This window comes from Mesoplodon bidens, assembly GCF_964165515.1.
Source record: "Mesoplodon bidens genome assembly, contig: HAP1_SCAFFOLD_97, whole genome shotgun sequence".
NCBI lineage: Eukaryota > Metazoa > Chordata > Mammalia > Artiodactyla > Ziphiidae > Mesoplodon > Mesoplodon bidens.
Genome location: NW_027672422.1, coordinates 115,976 through 137,871, shown reverse-complemented (window position 1 = coordinate 137,871; position 21,896 = coordinate 115,976). Strand labels below are relative to the sequence as shown.

The 21,896-nt window shown below is 39.7% G+C and overlaps 1 protein-coding gene across 1 annotated transcript in view; it reads right to left on the bottom strand.

The window, feature by feature from the left end:
- The window catches only part of LOC308610220 (putative helicase senataxin), a gene marked incomplete at its 3' end in the record, with an annotated part of 70,196 nt that overhangs the window by 33,038 nt on the left and 15,262 nt on the right, over nt 1–21,896 (bottom strand). The window contains exons 5-10 of the mRNA XM_081259442.1: nt 21,119–21,338; nt 19,992–20,111; nt 17,161–17,332; nt 16,939–17,026; nt 13,277–16,441; nt 3,683–3,782 (exon numbers count right to left, since the gene is read on the bottom strand). Coding sequence (XP_081115568.1) covers nt 3,683–3,782; nt 13,277–16,441; nt 16,939–17,026; nt 17,161–17,332; nt 19,992–20,111; nt 21,119–21,338 — 3,865 coding nt within the window. The remainder of the gene's footprint in view (nt 1–3,682; nt 3,783–13,276; nt 16,442–16,938; nt 17,027–17,160; nt 17,333–19,991; nt 20,112–21,118; nt 21,339–21,896) is intronic.

Sequence of the window (21,896 nt, the reverse complement as noted above, 5' to 3'; positions counted from 1 at the left end):
TTAATTAAGTAAAATTAAGCAATGTGATATGGGCAGAAAGGTAGGCAAATGATCCAACAAAGAAGAAAGGAGTCCAGAAAAAGGCGAGTGCATTAAATGGACATTAGATTTGTAACAAATATGACACTGCAGACCATGGAGAAAGGATAATCTTTTCAATAAACACTACTGGGGTAATTACATCTCCATTAGGGAAAAAAAAATGAAACATGGCCCCTACATCTTACTCGTGTACAAAATCCATTCCAGGTCGGCAAAACAGCGAAGCCTCTAGAAAAGGGATTGGCAAACTTTCTGTAAAGAGCCAGATTTCTCTTTGCAGGCTACACATGGTGTCTGTTGCATATCCATCATCATGTTTTCTTCAAAAGCTTAAAAAAATGTAAGAACCTTACTCTTGGGCAGTATAAAAACAGGATACAGGGTAGATCTGCAAGCTGTGGTTTGCTGACACCTGTTCTAGATGTTAAGATAATATATTTATGACCTGCAGCAGGGAAAGGTTTCTTAAACCTTTGGCACAGACCATTAACCATAAAAAATACACAGATGCATTTGTTATGTTAAAAAATAAAGTCTAAACAAGAATAAAATAAGAATTTTAAAGACATCACTAAGAGAGACATAATGCAAGCCAAAGTGGGAGGATGGTTTATATCCAGATTGCATAAAGAACTTGCTACAAATCAGTAAGGAAAAGACAACTAACAGAAAATGAACAAGAGTCTTTAATAGGTGCTTCCCTAGAGAGGTTACTTGAGCATCTACTAAATATATGAGAAGGTGCTCAATCTCACTGATAGCCAGGATATTACAAAATAAAACCACAAATGGCCATCAATACACACACACTACAATGGCTAAAATGAACAGCACAATCAACACAAATGTGTTGGCAGACACATGGAGCAACGTGACTTCCATACGCTGGTGCGGTGTGTCATTCTGCATGACTAGCTTGGCATTATCTACTCATGTTAAGCTCATGCATAATACCCTGAGACTCTGAGACCCACTTCAGGAGACAGACTCCACAAAAATGCCCTCGCATGGGCTTCCCTGGTGGTGCAGTGGTTGAGAGACCGCCTGCCGAGGCAGGGGACACGGGTTCGTGCCCCGGTCTGGGAAGATCCCACATGCCGCAGAGCGGCTAGGCCCGTGAGCCATGGCTGCGGAGCCTGCGCATCCGGAGCCTGTGCTCTGCAAGGGGAGAGGCCACAACAGTGAGAGGCCCGCCTACCGCAAAAAAAAAAAAAAAAAAAAAAAATGCCCTCGCATAACACGAAGAGACACATGAATGACCATAGTAGCATTATTCATAAAATGCTGTGTGTAGAAGAAGGCCTGAGGCTGCTATCATTAGAAAGGCCTGCTTACAAGGTTGGCCCCCTTGGAATCTGGGAACTTGGTTTTCCAGACAGCTCTCATCATTTGCTGATGACAATAGCTCACTGTACCTTACCTGTTTGCCAAATTTTTTCTCTACAGCTTACGTCAAACACCCACTTTACTTGTGAAAGTCATGAATGTGGGTTAGGCAGAGGGTGTTTTAGACACTGGGTCTCTAAGCTTCCCTGGTAGATAATGTGTCACATGGGTTGTCGCAGCCCACTACTGGGAAAATTAAGTGTGTCCTGTGTGACTTCGCTGGGAAATGACTCTTGGAAACTTGCTCCTGGTTTCCTTTTTCCCTTTGCTGATTTTGCTTTGTATCCTTTTGCCATAGTAAGTCACAGCCATGAGCATGAATATAATTCCTGTGAGTCCTCCTAGCGAATCACTGAACATGGGCATGGACTTGGAGAGCCCTGACACACAGGCCTAAACTGCTGAAAAAATGTCCATTAACGGGAGTTCTCTGGCGATCCAGTGGTTAGGACTCGGCGCTTTCACTGCTGTGGCCCGGGTTCAATCCCTGGTCGGGGAACTAAGATCCCACAAGCTGCATGGCACTGACAAAAAAAACTTCTTTAAAATAATAATCATAAAAATGTCCATCAACAGTAAAATTGTGACACAGTCACATATTGAAATACCACCACAGCAATGAAAAAAATACCAAAGATGCACACAAAATTGATGAATTACGAAGACATGTTACGTGAAAGAAGTCAGACACAAGAGTAAATGCTATGTGATTCTATCATACCATCAAGATAAATGGATGATAAATCAGTGATTTAAATATTAGAAAGAAATATAAAACTACTACAAGAAAATATGGAAGTATTTATCTGATTTCTAAAACCAACTGAACAGTAAAGAAATAAATACGGTATTTTTGAACATGTGAAGATAAAAATTGTCTGCCTCAAAAAGTGCATGTGAAACTGAACAGCAAATAATGAAATTGAAAAAAAATTAACAATGCATACATGTAAGAAAATAACCTCCCTAAGAGAAAAAAAAAGGACAAAAGGCATGAACAGACAATTATCCGCCCCCCCCCCCAAGAATATAAAAGACCAATAAAGATTTGAGGACAAAAACTACAACTTCAAATGAGATACATGTTCCATATAAAACTGAGGGATAAGTTTAAACTAGCAAATGAGAAGAGATACATTCTTACATTCTTATGTCAGAAGTGAAAATGGTATTGTTTTTGGTAGACAGAGGCAATATGAACCGAAAGTCTTAAAATGCACACACTGTTTGATCTAGCAAAGGGATTTATTCAGTGTAACAGTAAAAAATCATAAGTAATGTACATGTCTAACTAGAAATTACTGGTTAAAGAGAACTATGGAATACACTTACAATGGAATAACTACAAACACTGAACATGCTATTATTATTTATCTCTGAAAAGACATTTATAATAGACTAAATGAAAATAAGTCAAATGTAAGCTTCACGAAGGTGGAATTTTATGTTTTCATCACAGCTACATACCTAGCATCTAGAATCATACACTATCAGGTAGTATAAAATCAGTAAATATTTGCTGAATAAATACATGAAAAAAGTCACTTAGGTAAAATAACCCTACCCACCCACCCTTCACTCAGATGAATAGGAAGTCTAGCAGTAAGATATACAATACTATGTTCATAAGATGATCTCTGAATGATGGGAACTGTGAGTGATGTTTATTTTACTATTGGCTAATATTATCTGAATAATCTACAGTGAACATATAATACCTTCCCCCCCAAATATATGTACACGCTTTTTTTCTTAAGTGAATCTATGGAGTGGGATGGACTGCAAGGGGGAAGGAGACAGACGGAGAATTTATACTTTTTATTTTAAAGGGTTCTAAATGCTTGGTTTATTTATAACTAAGACATAACTGTGACACCTGCTCCAGACAACTCATGAAGTGAGAGCAGAGATGGCAGAGAGATTTACTCAGAATCTGTACGCACGATCATGTCAACACCCCCTCCGCCCCCGCCAATCAAACTCCCTCACTCACCTTCTCTCTCCCTTGCCCAGCATCTAGGGACACTTTGGCCTGTGGTATTCTGCTAGCACAATGGTTAAAACCATGAATTTTATAACTGTCCCAGTAATTATCCTCATTAAGTAAAGACTTTAAACATACTCTTTGTAAGAGCTTACAAATTCACCTCAGGAAACCTATATCCCAGAAAATTCAAGCAATTATTATGTTCCCTCAAATAGCAATCTCCAATTATTATATGATAGAGCCCAAGTTACATAAGAAAGAACTTACCCACAAACTCCCAGTATTTTTTATAATCAGCAGGAAATTTTCGTAAATGCAACTGATGGAATTTCTCTTTGTTTGGAGAGCTGTTCCATTCCTGTGCCACCTACGCAAAGCAAAAAAAGCAACTTAAGAAAGCAAAAACATCTGAAAAGCCAATGTTAAACGGCAAAATTTTCCAAAGTAAGCAACCATAAAATCCAGAACCTAGAACTCCTGTGTGACACAAACATTAAAAATTAATTTGGGACTTCTGGTTTCCAGCTTGGCATGTAAGGAATTTAGAAGTCGCCACTCCATCCTAACAAGTAAAAAGAGACAAAAAGGTGGATACAGACAATCACAACTTGCCAGCGCAGAAAACTCTTAAGTAGAAACCTCCATGCCAGGAGGAAATCCTGAACTGGATGCGACAAACTGTTGGAGGCTCAGCATGACCTCTCTTAAAAACTCTAGGGGGACCCAGTCATAAAAGGGACTCCACACTTTGGTGAGTCTTACCTCTAGGAGCTCGAACAGGCCCTCACAGTGAACACTGGAGAAAATTCCCTGTGTGCTTCCAGCGGGGGTGGGGGGGTTGGTGGGGACTGGGGTAAAGGAACCATTGTGTAATACACCAGAGCATTCTTGACCTTCTTAACAAGGCCTGATCTATGAGATGCTATTTTACCGGAGTCAAAGTTGCTGGGATTTTATCAGAGCTTAAACTACTTGAGGGAAGAAAACCAGCTCCAGCCCATTCTAACCATCCTGTCTCACCCAAGGAGGTGGGGCGAAACTAAGAAGCATGTGGTGTAAAGTTCTTAGTCCAGAGGCAAAGGCTCACTAAAAGAGTGACACCTTATCATAGGACTATGGAATGGTCTTCCTTCCCCCATACCTCATTTATATATCACTAAAGGCCTATTTACTGCTGTTCCTTTTATTTAGTAGATTACGTCTGCCTTGCAACAAAAAATTACAAGGCATACTCAAAGGCAAAAAACACAGTTTGCACAGAATAAAGAAGCACTAAAACCTGTCAGATATGGCAGGAATACTGGAATTACCAGACCAGGATTTTTTTTTAAACTATAGTTAATATACTAAGAGTTTAATGAAAAAAGGAGGCCATGAAATAATAGATGGGTAATGTAATGAATGAGATGCAAAGTAGAAAGAATCAAAAGGTAATGCCAGAGATCAAAAACACTGTAACAGAAATGAAGGATGCCTCTGATGGCCTCATTACTACACTGGACATTGCTGAGGAAACAATCTCTGAGCTTGAGGCTACAGCAATAGAAGCTACCAAAGCTGAAAAGCAAGGAGAAAAAAATGGGTAAAAAGAAACCCACCCCAGAATATCCAAGACTGTGAGATAATGACAAAAGATGCAGCATACACATAATGGAGATACGAGAAGAAGAGAGAGCGAAAAAGAAGCAGTATTTGAGGTATAATGACTCAGAGTTTTCCAAAATTAACATCAGACACCAAACCACAGATCCAGGAAGCTCCAAGACCAAGCAGAATAAATGCCAGAAACTACACCTAGGCATATCATATTCAACCTTCAGGAATATGAAATATCAAAGATAAAGGAAAAAAAAATCATGAAAGAAGCCTGTGGGAATAAACACCGTATTTATAGAGGAGGAAGGATAAGAATTACATCTAACTTCTCCTCAGAAACCATGCAAGCAAGGAGAGAGTAGTGAAATATTTAGACTGTTGAAAGAAAAAATCCTACCAATCTAGAATTCGGAATCCTGAAAAATTATCCTTTAAAAGTGAAGGAGAAGGGCTTCTCTGGTGGCACAGTGGTTAAGAATCTGCCTGCCAACACAGGGGACACAGGTTCGATCCCTGGTCCAGGAAGATCTCACATGCCACAGAGCAACTAAGCCCGTGAGCCACAACTACTGAGCCCGCATGCCACAACCACTGAAGCCCACATGCCTAGAGCCCGTGCTCCATAACAAGAGAAGCCACTGCAATGAGAAGCCCGCACACCGCAAAGAGTAGCCCCTGCTCGCTGCAACTAGAGGAAGCCTGTGCACAGCAATGAAGACCCAATGCAGCCAAAAATAAATAAACTAAATTTATTTAAAAAAGAAAAAAATAACTCAACAGTAAGAAAACAGACAACCTGATGAAAAAGATGTGCAAAAGGCCTGGACAGACACCTCACCAAAGTAGATATACAGACCGTAAATTAGTATATGAAAAAATGCTCCATATCTTATGTCATCAAAGGAATGCAAATTAAAACAACAAGATACTATTACACACGTATTAGAATGGCCAAAATCTGGAGCACTGACAGGACCAAATGCTGACGGGGATGTGGAACAGTAGGAACTCTCATTTATTGCTCGTGGGAATGTAAAATAGCACCATTACCTTTTTTTTCTTTTTTTTTGCTGAGCCACGTGGCTTGTGGGATTTAGTTCCCTGACCGGGGATCGAACCTGTGCCCCCTGCAAGTGGAAGTGCAGAGTCCTAACCACTGGACCACCAGGAAATTCCCAAGATGGTACCACCACTTTGGAAGACTGTTCGGTGGTTTCCTATGAAACTAAACATATTCTTACTGTAGGATCCAGCAATAGTGCCCTCACTATTGATCCAAATGAACTGAAAACTTATATTTACGTTAAAAACCTGCACATGGATATTTATAGCAGCTTTATTCATAACTGCCTAAACTTGGAAGCAACCAAGATGCCCTTCAGTGGGTGAACGGATAAACCAACTATGGTACAACCAGACAATGGAATATTATTTAGTGCTAAAAAGAAATGAGCTATGAAGCCATGAAAAGACACAGAAGGACCTGAAATGCACATTACTAAGTGAAAGAAGCCAATCTGGAAAGGCTACATACTGTGTGATTCCAACTATTTGACATGCTGGAGAAAGCAAACTATGGAGACAGTAAAAGGATGAGTGATTGCCAGGGTTGAGACTGTGGAGGGGTGAACAGGCAGAGCAGAGAGGATTTTTAGGGCAGTGAAAGTACGCTGATATTAGAGGACTGCTACATGTCATTATACGTTTGTCCAAACCCTTAGAATATACAAATCAAGAGTGAACCCTAATGAAAACTATGGACTCTGGGTGGTAATGACGTGTCAATGTAGGTTCATCAGTTGTACAAATGTACTACATTGGTAGGGGATGTTGATAATGGGGGATGCTATGCAGAGTTTCTCTAGCTCGCTGCAACTAGAGAAAGCCTGTGTGCATCAACCAAGACCCAACCCAGCCAAAAATGAATCACATAAATTTCTATATATATTTAAAAAAGATAAGTACTGAGTACTATCTCCAAAATTTACGCCCAATGAATTCACTTCTCTTTATTTCCATAGCTACCACCTAGATCAAGCTACCATCATCTTTCTCCTGGGCTATTATAATAGCCCCCGACAGGTCTACTGCATCTATGCTTACCTTTCTACAGTTATTCTCTAATGAGCAACTAAGAATGTTTTCTTTAAAACAAAAAAGTAAACTATTACATATTGCTACTCCCCCAGCCTAAACACCAACCAACTAAAAATCCTCCAACATCTTCTCACTGTACTGAGAATGAAACCCCAACCTGCACTTACAGGGTTGTATACCATCCAGCTCTTGACTGATTTCTGCAATCTTACTTCATTTCCCTTTACCTCTAAGTTACCTCACTCCAGTCACATCAGCCTAATCTCTTTGCTCACATATGCTCAGTTAGGCCTACTTCAAAGCATTATAGTCTTGACCCTCCCCCCTCCTCTGCACAAAACCCTCCTCTCCTGGCTCTCAGCCCGATCTCAAAAGCAGCCTCCCAATGTCGCTCATAATATCAACCTGTTTTGTTTCCTTCACAGAACAAATTATAACAGGAAATTAGCTAAAAATGGTGCACTCTCCCTATAAGGGGTGTGGGCACTAAGAATCACAGCTGGTACTCCAGAAGGGTCCCCTTTCTGCCTGCTCCTTGTCTACACAACCTAAAAAGCAGCTGCCAATTACACTCTGCATACACGTGCATGCACACACAGGTAACTGAAGGGGACTGCAGACAGAGCCAGCAAACCAAAACTTTAAGAAAATAGAGTATTTGCCAAAACTGACCAAAAAAATTGGTCCCTGTCAAAATAGTGCACATTTATCTAATATTTTTGTGTGTTAAACGTAAGGATTAAAAACTAATATATCCTCTATCAGTCACATCAGTACACAAAAGACTCATATTTCTTTTTTCCCCACACACACTGTATTTTATTTTTACAAGAGATAAATAAACCGACACCAAGCATTGCAAATGGATGACCACAACAAAAGCAACAATGATTGCAATTACCAAACACGAAACAGACTCATACTATGTCATAATATTGACATTCAGTCCAGGAATCCTCCACTGTAACAGCTCCTTTACTTTGCTGTGAAAATTGACTTGTATACTTTTTGCCTCTGAGTCCTGTGGGATTTTTTTTTTTATTCAAGAGACTCATATTTCTAAAAGTTGAATTTGCTCGTTTGCCCTTTGGGGCAAGGGATAATTCTACGCAATGTCATTGCATTCCACCTGCAATAAGACATAAGAACTGGATAACCAAACACTGCGTTTCATGTCCTAAATAGGATACCAACCACATTTCTGTCAAAGGACTCTAAACACACTTCAGCATTCCATTAACAAACAATATTATGAAGTCAAATTACATCCAAATGAGGATAAGAAGCCTTGGCCCAAGACTGTGGTTGATGCCACAGTCTCTGGCTTATAAGAAAGAATAAACATTAAAAGTAATCAAGGTATCTGAGAATTCTCTGGCAGTTCAGTTGTTAGTGCTTTCACTGCTGAGGGCCCAGGTTCAATCCCTGGTCAGGCAACTAAGATCCCACAAGCCACACGTTACAGTGGGGAAAAAAAAAGGAATCAAGGTATATTAATAATACCATTAATAAATGTTGGCCTATATAAACTAGAAATGCTAAAACAATGCTGTTTCACTACATGGTTAAAGAAAAAGAACAAGATTGCAAAAATAAGAAAAAAAGAACAAGATAAAACTTCACGGTAAAGATGACAGATTGAACACAGGCATTTCCTTTCATTCCCCTGAAACCCCACTAAAACACCCAAGGGATTTTTCACAACAGGATTAATTCATTAGGATGAAGAGAACAGAAGACGAGGCAAGAGTATCAAAATCTGGGAAGCTGGTAAGCAGATGGATGAATGGTTAACTAACTCAGCAAGTCCAAGAAGCTGAACTCTAAGAAGGAAGTGTCTGACATACACCTCTAGGAGGAGGGCTGAAGGGAGACTGCCCATCCCTGTTCCTAGCAAAAAGCTAGAGTGGTTTCACTTCTATAAAGTGTGACCGTCTCTGCCTGTGGGGCAGCAGATAGAGAGGGGATACTGTACTTAAAAAAAAAGAGGTGGGGGGGCGTCCCTGGTGGTACAGTGGTTAGGCATCTGCCTGCCAATGCAGGGGCCACGGGTTCTATCCCTGGTCCAGGAAGATCTCACGTGCCATGGAGCAACTAAGCCCGTGTGCTACAACTACTGAGCCTGCGCTCTGGAGTCTTTGAGCCACAACTACTGAAGCCCTCGCCACAACTAGGGAAAAGCCCACGTGCAGCAACGAAGACCCAACACGGCCAAAAATAAATAAAATAATTTTAAAAATAAAATAAAATAATTTTTAAACAGGGAATTAAGCAAATATTTAGATACTGAATGCCTGGACCTTTCCCTCTGCCCCCACCCTCACCCCACAGTCAGCTCCCCATCAAGCCTATGCTTTCCAGGCAATCGATCTGAAGATTCTTCTTGGGGAAATCTGACCTCACTAAGAGGGGAAAAGAAAAGACTAAAAACAGTGACATGAGGGTGGGGATGAGGCTTCCCAATAAAATGCCAAATGGTCAACAAGCCTATCCCTTTCACTCAGAGCTTCTAATCTGTTTTAAAATCTTACATGTAACAAAATATAGATTATAACTATACCTAAGCATGTAATCTTAATATAAAGAATGAAACTAATTTGGATTTCACCATGTGATGGTGTCCTTCAGATCACATTTGACTTCCACAGTGCAAATAATAAAGGACCATTTTAGTAAAAGTATCTCTTTTCCTAAGCATCTCTTTTGACCTGTCATTATTTAAATGCATCCTCTTTTCTTATAGCATTAAAAAGTTGAGATATAGTTCACAATATAAAATTCACCACTTTAAAGTGTGCACACTACAGTGTGTTTTTAGTACATTCACTATTTTGTGTAACCATCACCATTATCTAATTCCAGAACATTCCCAACATCCCCAAACAAGCCTTATACCTATTAGCAGTCAGTCCTAATTCCCACACCCCTCCCTCACCCATCCCCTGGCGACTACTAATCCACTTTCTGTCTCTACGGATGTGCCTATTCTGGAAAATTCATATAAATGGAATTACACAATGTGTGGCCCTCTGTACCTGGCTTCTTTCACTTAGCATAATATTTTCCAGGCTCATCAAAGAACAGGTAAAAGTACATAGAACGGGTCATTCCTTTTAATAGTAGACTAATATTCCATTGTAGGCATATACCATGTTTTGTTTACCCATTCATCTCCTGATGGACATCTCGGCTGTTTACAACTTTTGGCTATTATGAACAATGCTCCAATCTGCTTGTTAGTATCCTGTTCTTAAATGTGAGTAAACCAACAAAAATCATTAGACATGTGAAGAAAGGAGTTAACATGAAAGGTCTGTAGACACTAAAATGAATAGGAAAAAAGCAACTGGGAAAACAGGGACAATGAAAAGAGAAGAAAACTTTCAACTAACTTTAAACTTATCATTAATTAACTTCAGGTAGTAAAAAATACTGTGCACATGAAGAAAGCACACAATCCTATAAAAAGGAATAATGAGAGGACAAGAGTACTGTGAAACTAAAAATATGCTCAAAAATTGTTTCAATAGACTTGGACGCTGAGAAAGTCTCCAAGAAAGGAGAATGACGATGACAACAACAAAGACAGAGATGGCAAAATAGAAAGAAATTTTAAGACATGCAAAGTTTCAAAATTTATCTCCTACGCATTCTTTTCTCAGGAAGCTTGAAGGATGTGCCTTACTAAAATGAGAGGGTGACAAAAACAGACAACCCTGGGTACAGGAGACAAAGATCCAACACAGGAAAGAAGGAAATGCAAGCCCTAGGATGAGGATGGTGAGCATTTCAGGTTAACCATCCTAAACCAAGAAGATGAAATTTATCAACTATCTGATGTGCCTGATCATACTGAGAGACCTAAACATCCAAGAGACAGCCTGAAGCTAAATTAGTAATAAGTACATAGAAAATTAAGTAAACAATAAATCCAGAGAAAGCAAAGAGTCGGAAACGAAAAGTAGTTACAACTACCACATGACTTAGTCGCGGACACTTTTGTTTTTAATTCAAAGACCTTATTCTCTTTTGTTTAAATTAATTTATTTTTGCTGTGTTGGGTCTTCGTTTCTGTGCGAGGGCTTTCTCTAGTTGCGGCAAGCGGGGGCTACTCTTCATCGCAGTGCGTGGGCCTCTCACTATCGCAGCCTCTCTAGTTGGGGAGCACAGGCTCCAGACACGCGGGCTCAGTACTTGTGGCTCACGGGCATAGCTGCTCCACGGCACGTGGGATCCTCCAAGACCAGGGCTCGAACCTGTGACCCCTGCATTAGCAGGCAGATTCTCAACCACTGCGCCACCAGGGAAGCCCAGTGGACACCTTTTATATCGTCAAAATAATAACAAATACTGACCTAAAAATTACAAGACTACTCCATAGTGAGGATGGGGAAACAGGAGAGGTGTGTGTGAACACAGGGCTGGGAAGAGAGGGTACTTCCTGTAGTGGGTAATTACAGAAAATGTCTAGTACTGAAAAATTAACAAGTCAAAATAGTGGCATGTTATTTAGAAATATGGAAGTAAATAACAAAAGGATCCCTCAAGGATCAAAAATAATTACTTGAGGAGGTGAGAGTGGCTGATTTTTTTTTTAATAATGGGCCTTCCACAAGTATTTGACTATCTTAAACTTTGTGTATATACAAACAGAACTTGTGCTCATTCTGTTTTGAAAAGGTTCTGGCTACAGAAATGTCCTGAAGGAAGAAATCTTAAAGATAAACATATAAATACTTCTGAACTAAGGGAAAAATAAAATCACAAATGTGTCCTAAATTTAAGGGCTATGAATGGCCTCTAAGCAATTTAGTGTTTTCTGGAAAGGATAAACGTTCAAGAAAAATATAAGCTCCAAGATGAAGAAAATCTCTGTATATTCCCCAGCTTATTTAACTGTATACAGTGTTCACTGAACTAACGATTTTGTAAGGTAAGAAAATCATTCTTGTAATACTATTTCACATTGTTCTTAAGGAGAGAGACTGAAGAGCCTTTATCAGTTAGTTGTTTCTAATGGTTCTGAAACACTAGTAAAATAATTCTTACGACAATGGCTGAAATTTAGGGCATAAATTGACACCAACTTGCCTCTTTGTGCAGTACATCTCCTTTGCCTTTAACAATTCTAAGCTGGATCTTTGCAGTCTCTCTGCCTGCGATATACTTCCTATGGCCAACTCCTTCTGCTCACTCTGGTCTCGGTGTGAATACCAACGCCACAGAGGCCGTCTCACCTTTCAGTCTCAAGTGCCTGCTCCCTTTTGTTCTAGATCATTCTAGAGCACTCTAGAGCCTTTTGTCCCGATCTGAAATGATCATTCCCAGAAGGCAGAGGCCTTGTCTGTCGTGTTCACCACTTTACCCCCGCCAGGTCTGTGATAGTACTGGGCAAGTATCAGGCACCCGAGGATCTGCTGACTGAATACGTGGGTATTTACCTCAGTGCTCTTGGTTTTGAAGAGTCTTGTTGCACACTCACCTTTTGGGTTTTTGTTTTTTAACCAATTTGAAAAAAAGGAAAAATCGACCTGCTGTGAGAACACCAAAAACATCCTTCAAAGTGCAGGTGGATGTTTACACTAAAGAATTACTGTTTTTCTGAGGTTCAAATTTAACTGGGAATCCTATATTTTTCTTGGCAATCCCAGTCAGGCAGTAAGAAAGTGAGAAGAACCAGAATGGGATGTGTTGGGGTAGGGGGGCAGCTAAAGGCTGCTATGAGGCCTAAGAAGATGGGAAGACAGATGAGAAATTTGGGATTTACTGCTTTGTGCTGACCAGTGTAACTTGCCCTTTGCTACCTCCTCAAGAAAACTTCAGTAAAGGTTTACACTACTTTTCAAAAAAATAAACGCAGATGAGAGACTATGTCCTCTGAGAAGTCTTCCCTTATTTTACACCGAAAAACGTTTCCTCCTCCTGTGCCACCTCTGGACTTGGTAAACTAGCACTCTGAATTGTGTCTGTAAGCTCCAGAAGGGCAGAGTTTAAGGGTTTCCTCTGTATCACCGGCATCTAGAACACTGTGGGGCACAATGTCTGTTCAACATGAAATCTACAAGCTACATCTAAATCAAAATGCGATCAGTTATTTCAGCCATACTCAGCATGGTAAAGAAACGTAATTTCAAAGTCTGAAGGTATACGATTAGAACATATACTTACAGTTTCAAAAGTATTCAGGATCATCAAAGGGAAAAACACATTAAAATAATCTCTACCATCTTGAAATCTCACAGGCACAGGTCTTGTGATGGACTGACAAAGAGTTGAAGGGGGTCCGCACTGATCAAAGTCCACAAACATTGCGTATTTCCATTTTAAGACCTCTTTAACGAAGGTGTCAGAGATGGACTGTGCTGACAAGAAAACGTTTACCGTAGAGGAAGGTGAAAAAGATCTGTTTTCACAAAATGGAACTTTGTAGCCTTGCCTGTTGGAATTATTTGGAGTATGAGACTGGAGAACGTTGCACAAACCCTTCATTTCAGCCACTGGCTTCTGAGACACCACAGAGACTGGCTGTGGTACTTTCAAAGCAGATTGTACCCCACTTGACTTATTTTGCAGAGTTGGTAAGAGCGCTGACGTATTTACCAAAGACTTGTAAAGACCAGCAATTCGTGAAGTACTACTGGAGGTAAATATCTTAGCAGTGGGAGGTCTCGAAGGTTTAGATGAAGAGAGAGGCAAGCCAGGTCTACGAAATGTATCTTCATCTGTTGCTTTAGCTTCAGAGTGTTTGGAACAGTATTCACCGTGGTTTTCCAGTGTTTCCACACAATCTTTGTATTTACATTTTGTGCTACTCCAAGATTCCAACTGAGGCCGACTCACAGAATCTTCTTCTACCTGGACTCTATCTTTTCCATGAACTACTTCAATGAGTTCATCATTCTCTTTCTCCATTTGTGAACATAAATCCATATCTTCTGGATCACATTGTGTTAAAAATATATTATCCTCCTCTATTTCACTGTTGCATTCAGATTCTCCCTCCTTCAAAGCTGCCTCTGCTGCTTTTTTAATGACCTCTTCAGGTACATAAGCTGGACCATAACCCCAATCATCTGTGATATCCTCTACATGAGTCAAGCACGAATTCTCTTCATTCTCTTGAACTGAATTCTTGTTGTCTGGTCTCTGATCTTGCCGAACTGAAAACACTTCACATGGACTTTCAAACTCAAAAAAATGAGAATCCGATTCCTCAAACCGCAAAAGGGACCTTGTATTTTCTTCCTTTATTACATTCTGTTCCACATTTGTCTTAGCTATTGAAGTATGATGCTCTGGACATCCTATCTCAATGCATGTCTTACCCTGTTTAATGTGTTTCTTAAAACCCACAATTCTTTCATCATCATCATTATCTTCATCAGATTCTGAAATAATAATGACGTGTCCAGAGCAGGTTTCCCTGACACTATTTTGGTTGGCTGTCAAACATCTTCTATCATCTTTAACTTTTCTTTGTAGCTGGGATAAACTTCTTTGGGTTGAACCTGATGGGAACTTAATAACACTGGCTTGAGCTATTAAAGATAGTATGTGGAGGTCTCTCTCTATCTGAGAATCTGTTAAAGGGTCAGACTTAGGACTGATGCTAAGGACCTGTTCTCTTAAATCAGAAGAAAACTCAACAGTACTCTTGCTAATTCCCATATCTCTTGATTCAAGTCCAGTCACAGGATCTTTAAAGGGAGGTGTTTTCTCCACAAAAATATTGGTCATTTCTGTGAATGAGACCAAATCTTTATTACCAACATGACATTCTAGTATTTGACAACTGATATCAGGGGTGGAGAAAATGCCCAACTCTTCTTCCTGTACTTGTTTCTTTTTCAGCAGTAAACTGTTTTCAGGTTTTTGTTGTCCATTTTTATCATCCAGAACACCACTAGGGCCTAAAGAGAGATTGTGTATGAAGCCATCTCCTTTCTGAGCTCCTGTATCTTTCTTTGAACAGAAACTTTCAATGCTAGATACAGTCAGGTTTTCCTCTAAAGTGGTACTTTTCCTGTCTTGCATTTTCATTACATGCAATAACTTAGCACAGATTTCATCTTTATGTGCCTTAGTGTTTGCTTTTGAGGTTTTGCCAAGAGCATCATCCTTTAAAGAGAAATCCTCATCTGATGTGGACACTTTTTCCAGAGAGTCATTGCTAGAATCAGTCAACAAACCTGTTGATGTGATTATTCCTCTGTCAAATACCTTTTCTGGACCATTTCTTGAAGTACAATTCTGTGGGGTATATGAGGAATTCTCTTTTACAGACTTATGCTTCCCTGTACTTACTTTAACTTGGCCTCGAGCTCTTTCATTCACAAGCCTTTTACTACTCGGCTTCAAGCACAACTCAGCTGAGAGATGGTCTTTGAGTTTCAAATCTTTTAGATAAGTTTGCTCATTATCCTCTTCTATGGCATTATGTGCCTTGCTGAAAATACTCTCTTTCACTTGACATGCATCAGCTTTCATCGGTTCTTTAGAGAATGTTGGGCTGGAGTTTTCCAGACAGTGCCTTTGTTTTTTAGACTTCTTCCCTGTTTGTTCACTTTCTTCTTTATTGTAAGATGCAGGAGGTGTTTTACATGGAGGAGTCAGATCCACAGAAGTGCTACACTGAGGCACTTTGAATTTTATGTTTCTAATAATTTGCTTTAAACAAGTTTGTAACTCATGGGTTTCCTGACTAGTCAACTGCCAACCTAAAGATATATTTCCTCGTAGGTATAAGTTGAGCTTATCCCAGAATCGCTTACAAAGAGTCTGCTGCCCAAGCTGATAGCCTTCTTTAAGGAGACTTCTGATCAGCTGCACACAAGCAAGTTGTACAGAGTTAGATGGCACTGAATGCAGTGACAGAGATATCATTGTTGTGCCTTTGGAGCAGTTTCCAGATGACTTCTCAGAACTCCGAGCAAACGCGGTGGTGGGAAGCTTGGCACATTTTACGATGGCTTCCACCCACTGCTGGGAACTAACCCACAGCAAATGCAAACACTTTTTATTTCTATGCAGTTCAATCACTGACACCAAAATCAGAAGGAAAAACTCAGTGACTGTGTCACACACGGCGTCCGTCTGGTTGAGGACGTCTTTGACTTCAGAATGCAGATGATGAATAACCTCCACTATATAAGCCACACCCAGATCCTTAAGATCCATGAGGGACTGCACAAAGGGGATGAACCACAGAAACGTGCTGTTATGAACACGCATGTCTTGACCGATATCTGACTGAAGCACATTAGCTAATGTTTCCATTTCTTCATACATGTTAGGACAATAATCTGGGCAAATGGCTGATCTCCAACCTGAATCCTAAAATGAAAGAGATACTGACATTCAGATAAACAAGCACCATTCATGACAGGTTTAACACAAAAGTTGCCAACAAGAAAATACACTGCTCAACTTTCCTGTGTTGATGTACATATATGGACCCCCAAGAAATTGAAAACAGTCCAATTTTGAGGTGAAGCTTTCATGAAAAGGTTAAATTTACAAAACCTCCATGTACTCTGGACCTCTTTCCTTCAGTTGGTTTTGATTTCTAGTCATGTGATTTATCTCCCTCATGCCATAAATGTTCTACCCTTCCAAAATGTACTTAAAAATTAATCTCCCAAACTGTGCATGCTCTCATTACAGACCATTTTTCCTCATGAGCTACTGTTCAATCAGAAACTGTTTTATGCAACAGTTGATTCAGAATAGCTACATATCATAAAATCAGCAATGCAACTAACCACATAAAACACTGACTATACAATATAAAGGCAATACAATATCATCTGAATTCTCAAAATGTTTTATACCTTTTTGGTCTTTTCAGGGTTATAATTGTATACCATCTGGCTGCAAGTCACCATATCATCTAAATATGACTCCGGTTCTGACTTGGTCCTTAAATATTAAGAACAAATAGAAATTACTGAAATGAAGGGTAAAAAGAAGAGAAAAATCCTACTGTTAAAGTCAATTATAGTAGACTTCCTCATACAGATTGTTGGAAATCCTGACACAGGAACTGAACGAACCTCACAGAGCTGTTCCGTATGTTCTGGATCTCTTTCCTGTAGCTCACATTGTTGATAATGGTTTGAAATGCCTCAATAGGATCAATCAGTTGACCCCAGACCTTAGATCCAAGACGATCCAGAATCACCATGAAACAGTGTAACGCTGGCCAGAAAGGATCCACACTATCATCTGAAACACAATGGAGTAATTTGCCAAATTACAACACAATTAGAGAAAGGGACTAAAATATATTGAGAATTAAGCATTCTTTACCTGGGTAGCAACAAAACTGAAAGCAAAGCAGGAAGTAATTTAAAGTAAAGTGTTGTCAACTACAGGTTTTAGAAACCTGGCAAACTTTTAAATAATGTCTGCATTTTTTTTTAAAGCAATACACCTCTGTTAAGAAATCTTGTTGTGTGGAACAAACTGAGATAGTCCAGATAAACTCAACTTTCTCACCCTATTTGCCAACCTGAAAGAATCGTTCCTCCTCTGCTTCTTCCAGACCTTTATACTCCCATCCTTCAATAAATAACAGAGGTAAAGTAGAAAAAAAAAAGGGAGAGAAAGAAAAACTTGGTATTTTCAGATCTAAACAAAGTCCATGATATGAGAAATCCTGAATTGTGTGTGTCATTCGGTTGGAATAAAGGACTGAACCCCTCATCCACTGGATAAGCAGAGATACATACTCTTTATCCATCCATTCTCAACATGGCTTTGTTGTTATCTCCATTCCATCCAACTGGCAGGAATTCCCATTACTCACACACTCTTATGCCCGGTCCTTCCCCTCTTCTCTACATGCAGGGGCAAAACACTGCCCTGCTCAAAGACCTTCACTTGCTCCTTAATGTCTTCTAAGGAAATTAGAAGCCCTCAGTCAAGCATCTGTAAGATCTTACTCTATTCTTTCTTTCCAGATGTATTTTTGACACTCACATAAAGATACACCACCTACAGAAAAAAACAGATAGCTGGCTTTTTCCAAGTGAGAACCAGAATGGCTTCACTGTTAGCACCACCTGTCATCTTCCGCAGTATTCTTAGGAGGCAAGTGCTCTAACTCACCCAATTACTGTCAACCTTAGAACTTTCTGCTTTATTTCCCTCAGGGCTCTTAGAGTCTACTTTTTTTTTTATCATAGTCGTTCGTGTAGAACTGCTCATATACTTTTTTATCCTCTACTGAAGCTGTCTTATGTCTAGGAAGCTCTCAAATAAGGAAGAAAGTCATTAGTTAGGTGAAGACAATTATGGAATGTTTCTTAAAGAGGGGACTTCCCTGGTGGTGAAGTGGTAAAGAATCCGCCTGCCACAACATAGGCAGAACACTCTATGACATAAAAGACCCTTTTTGACCCACCGCCTAGAGACATGGAAATAAAAACAAACAAATGGGACCTAATGAAACTTCAAAGCTTTTGCACAGCAAAGGAAAATATAAACAAGATGAAAAGACAACCCTCAGAATGGGAGAAAATATTTGCAAATGAAGCAACAGAGAAATGATTAATCTCCAAAATTTACAAGCAGCTCATGCAGCTCAATATCAAAAAAATAAACCCCATCCAAAAATGGGCAGAAGCCCTAAACAGACATTTCTCCAAAGAAGATATACAGTTTGCCAACAAACACATGAAAGGATGCTCAACACCACTAATCATTAGAGCAGTGCAAATCAAAACTACAATGAGGTGTCACCTCACACCAGTCAGAATGGCCATCATCAAAAAATCTACAAACAACAAATGCTGGCGACGGTGTGGAGAAAAGGGAGCCCTCTTGCACTATTGGTAGGAATGTAAATTGATACAGCCACTATGGAGAGCAGTATGGAGGTTCCTTAAGAAACTAAAAATAGAACTACCATACGACCCAGAAATTCCACTCCTGGGCATATACCCTGAGAAAACCATAATCCAAAAACAGTCATGTACCACAATGTTCACTGCAGCTTTATTTACAAGAGCCAGGACATGGAAGCAACCCAAGTGTCCATCGACAGATGAATAGATAAAGATGTGGCTATACATACAATGGAATATTACTCAGCCATAAAAAAGAAACGAAATCGAGTTATTTGTAGTGAGGCAGATGGACCTAGAGTCTGTGGTACAGAGTGAAGTAAGTCAGAAAGAGAAAAACAAATACTGTACGCTAACACTTACATATGGAATCTAAAAAAACAGGTTCTGAAGAACCTAGGGGCAGGACAGGAATAAAGATGCAGACATAGAGAATGGACGTGAGGACACGGGGAGAGGGAAGGGTAAGCTGGGACGAAGTGAGAGAGTGGCATGGACTACCACATGTAAAATAGCTAGTGGGAAGAAGCCACAGAGCACAGGGAGATCCGCTTGGTGCTCTGTGACCACCTAGATGGGTGGGATGGGGGTGTGGAAGGGAGACGCAAGAGGGAGGGGACATGGGGATATATGTATATGTGTAGCTGATTCACTTTGTTATACAGCAGAAACTAGCACACCATTGTAAAGAAATTATACTCCAATAAAGATGTTAAAGAAGGAATCTGTAGACCCCACTCGCTGCAACTAGAGAAAGCCCATGCACAGCAACAAAGACACAACACAGCCAAAAATTAATTAATTATTTTTTTCAAAAGTAAGTTAACTTCCTTGGGCTTCAGTTTCTTCTTTTATGAAAGTAACGTGCCGAGTTAAACTCTAAAGGTCCTTTCCAATTAAAAATTCTGACTCTGTGACCAAAACCATAAAACGGTCATTCTTTCTTTCCTCCACATCATACACCCAAGTTCTTACAGTGACACTAGTATTTTCAAAGTGCACCATCATCACAATAGTCAGCAAATAAAGTTTATTACCATCTGATTGCCTCTCCATGGCGTGAAGTATTGATTGCATAAAATCATTCTGTTTGTTTGAGCCCAACAACAGTGAATCCATGGTTTGCTCCTCAAGAATGGTCAGCAACATGCAGATACCTGTAAGATCACGTATAGTTTTCTTGAATTGATTAAATAAAGCTGTTCTAATGTCTTCTCCAGTTTAGTTGGCAAAAAGAATAACAAGGCAGTAAGATGAAACCAAACAGTATCCAGTGCCTCAGACATTGAAGTCTGAGATATTCATATACAACTCCTCCTCCTAAGAACAGAACTTTAGACTGAATAAAAAGGGAAACTGGCACGAACCTGGTTAGAAAACCATTTCCAAAATGACTACCACACAATTTGCATCTCATAATATCAAAGACCCCTTAAATTTTTTTTTTTTTTTTTTTTTTTTTTTTTTTGCGGTATGCGGGCCTCTCACTGTTGTTGCCTCTCCCGCTGCGGAGCACAGGCTCCGGACGCGCAGGCCCAGCGGCCATGGCTCACGGGCCCAGCCGCTCCGCGGCATGTGGGATCCTCCCGGACCGGGGCACGAACCCGTGTCCCCTGCATCGGCAGGCGGACTCCCAACCACTGCACCACCAGGGAAGCCCGACCCCTTAAATTTTAAGATCACTATATTTCAAGTACCAGTCACTGCCAAATATACACATGACTGTAAGACTCTGAATCAATGAAGTAGGACAGAACTACTTTAGGTCAATATACAACTTGATGAAAACCAAAGTTAGTATCGCTTTCTCCCAGGAAATATTTTACAGATGGGAAAAGAGGTATTAAACCTCTGTTTCAAGAGATCAAAACCCTATTAAGTTCAGCTGCTGTGCTAATACGGTAACATCTAATACTGCCTTAAATAAAAGATCTATTTGCCATACTTGAAAATGTACCTCTTACACAGATGATTTCTAGGATAAGAAATGTTTAAAGACAAGATGTTGTAATAGTCAATTTAATGACAGAACAAGAATTGTGAACTATGAAATCCTTTATTTAGCACTTTTGATCAGATTACCAGAAGAGATCCCTTCCCTTGCAGGATAATCATAAGAAATATTGGAAAATACTAATTATATGTGTGTAGGAACAATACTCACCTAACCAATAGTTTTTGTAGTTGGCAGTATCATACATGTGTGAAGGCAGAAGAATCAGTTTACCCTTCTCAAGGACAGAAGAAGTATCAATGTCTGGACTTTCGAAAAGCCCCAACTCAATAACTTTAAAAAGGCAAGTCAAAACCTCCTGTAAGTCATAATAATCATCTCTGTTCACTTTCCCCAAGTTTCTTGCTGTCAGGATAGCCCAACGTGAAACCTAAAAGTGTAACACATTCATTACTTCATTTAACACACAATTGTCTACAGAAAGAATACAGTTAAAATAAGATTCTCTACAGATTACAGAGGAAACAAGATACATCAAATACTTTAAAAAAATCATTGCACCGTATATCTTAAACTTATACAGTGCTGTATGTCAATTATACCTCAATAAAACTGGAAGAAAAAAACTATCATATAGAATAAAGTACTTTAGGAAAAATACATGATTTTCAGACATTTAAAGGAAATAAACCAAAAGGTCCATGATGACAGAAAAAAAAAAAAGACGGAAGATACTAATTACAATTGAACTTTGAACAACACACAAGGGTTAGGGGCACCTACCCTCTGCGTAGTTGAATACACTAATATAATTCGAATATAACATAGTTGGCAGCCCTCCATATCCTGGTTCTGCATCATGGATTCAACTAACCTCGAACTGTGTAGTACTATACTACATGCTATTAAAAAGAATCTGTGTATAAGAGGACCCATGCAGTTCAAAGCCCTGTTGCTCAAGGGTCAACTGGAATGCGACATGTGAACC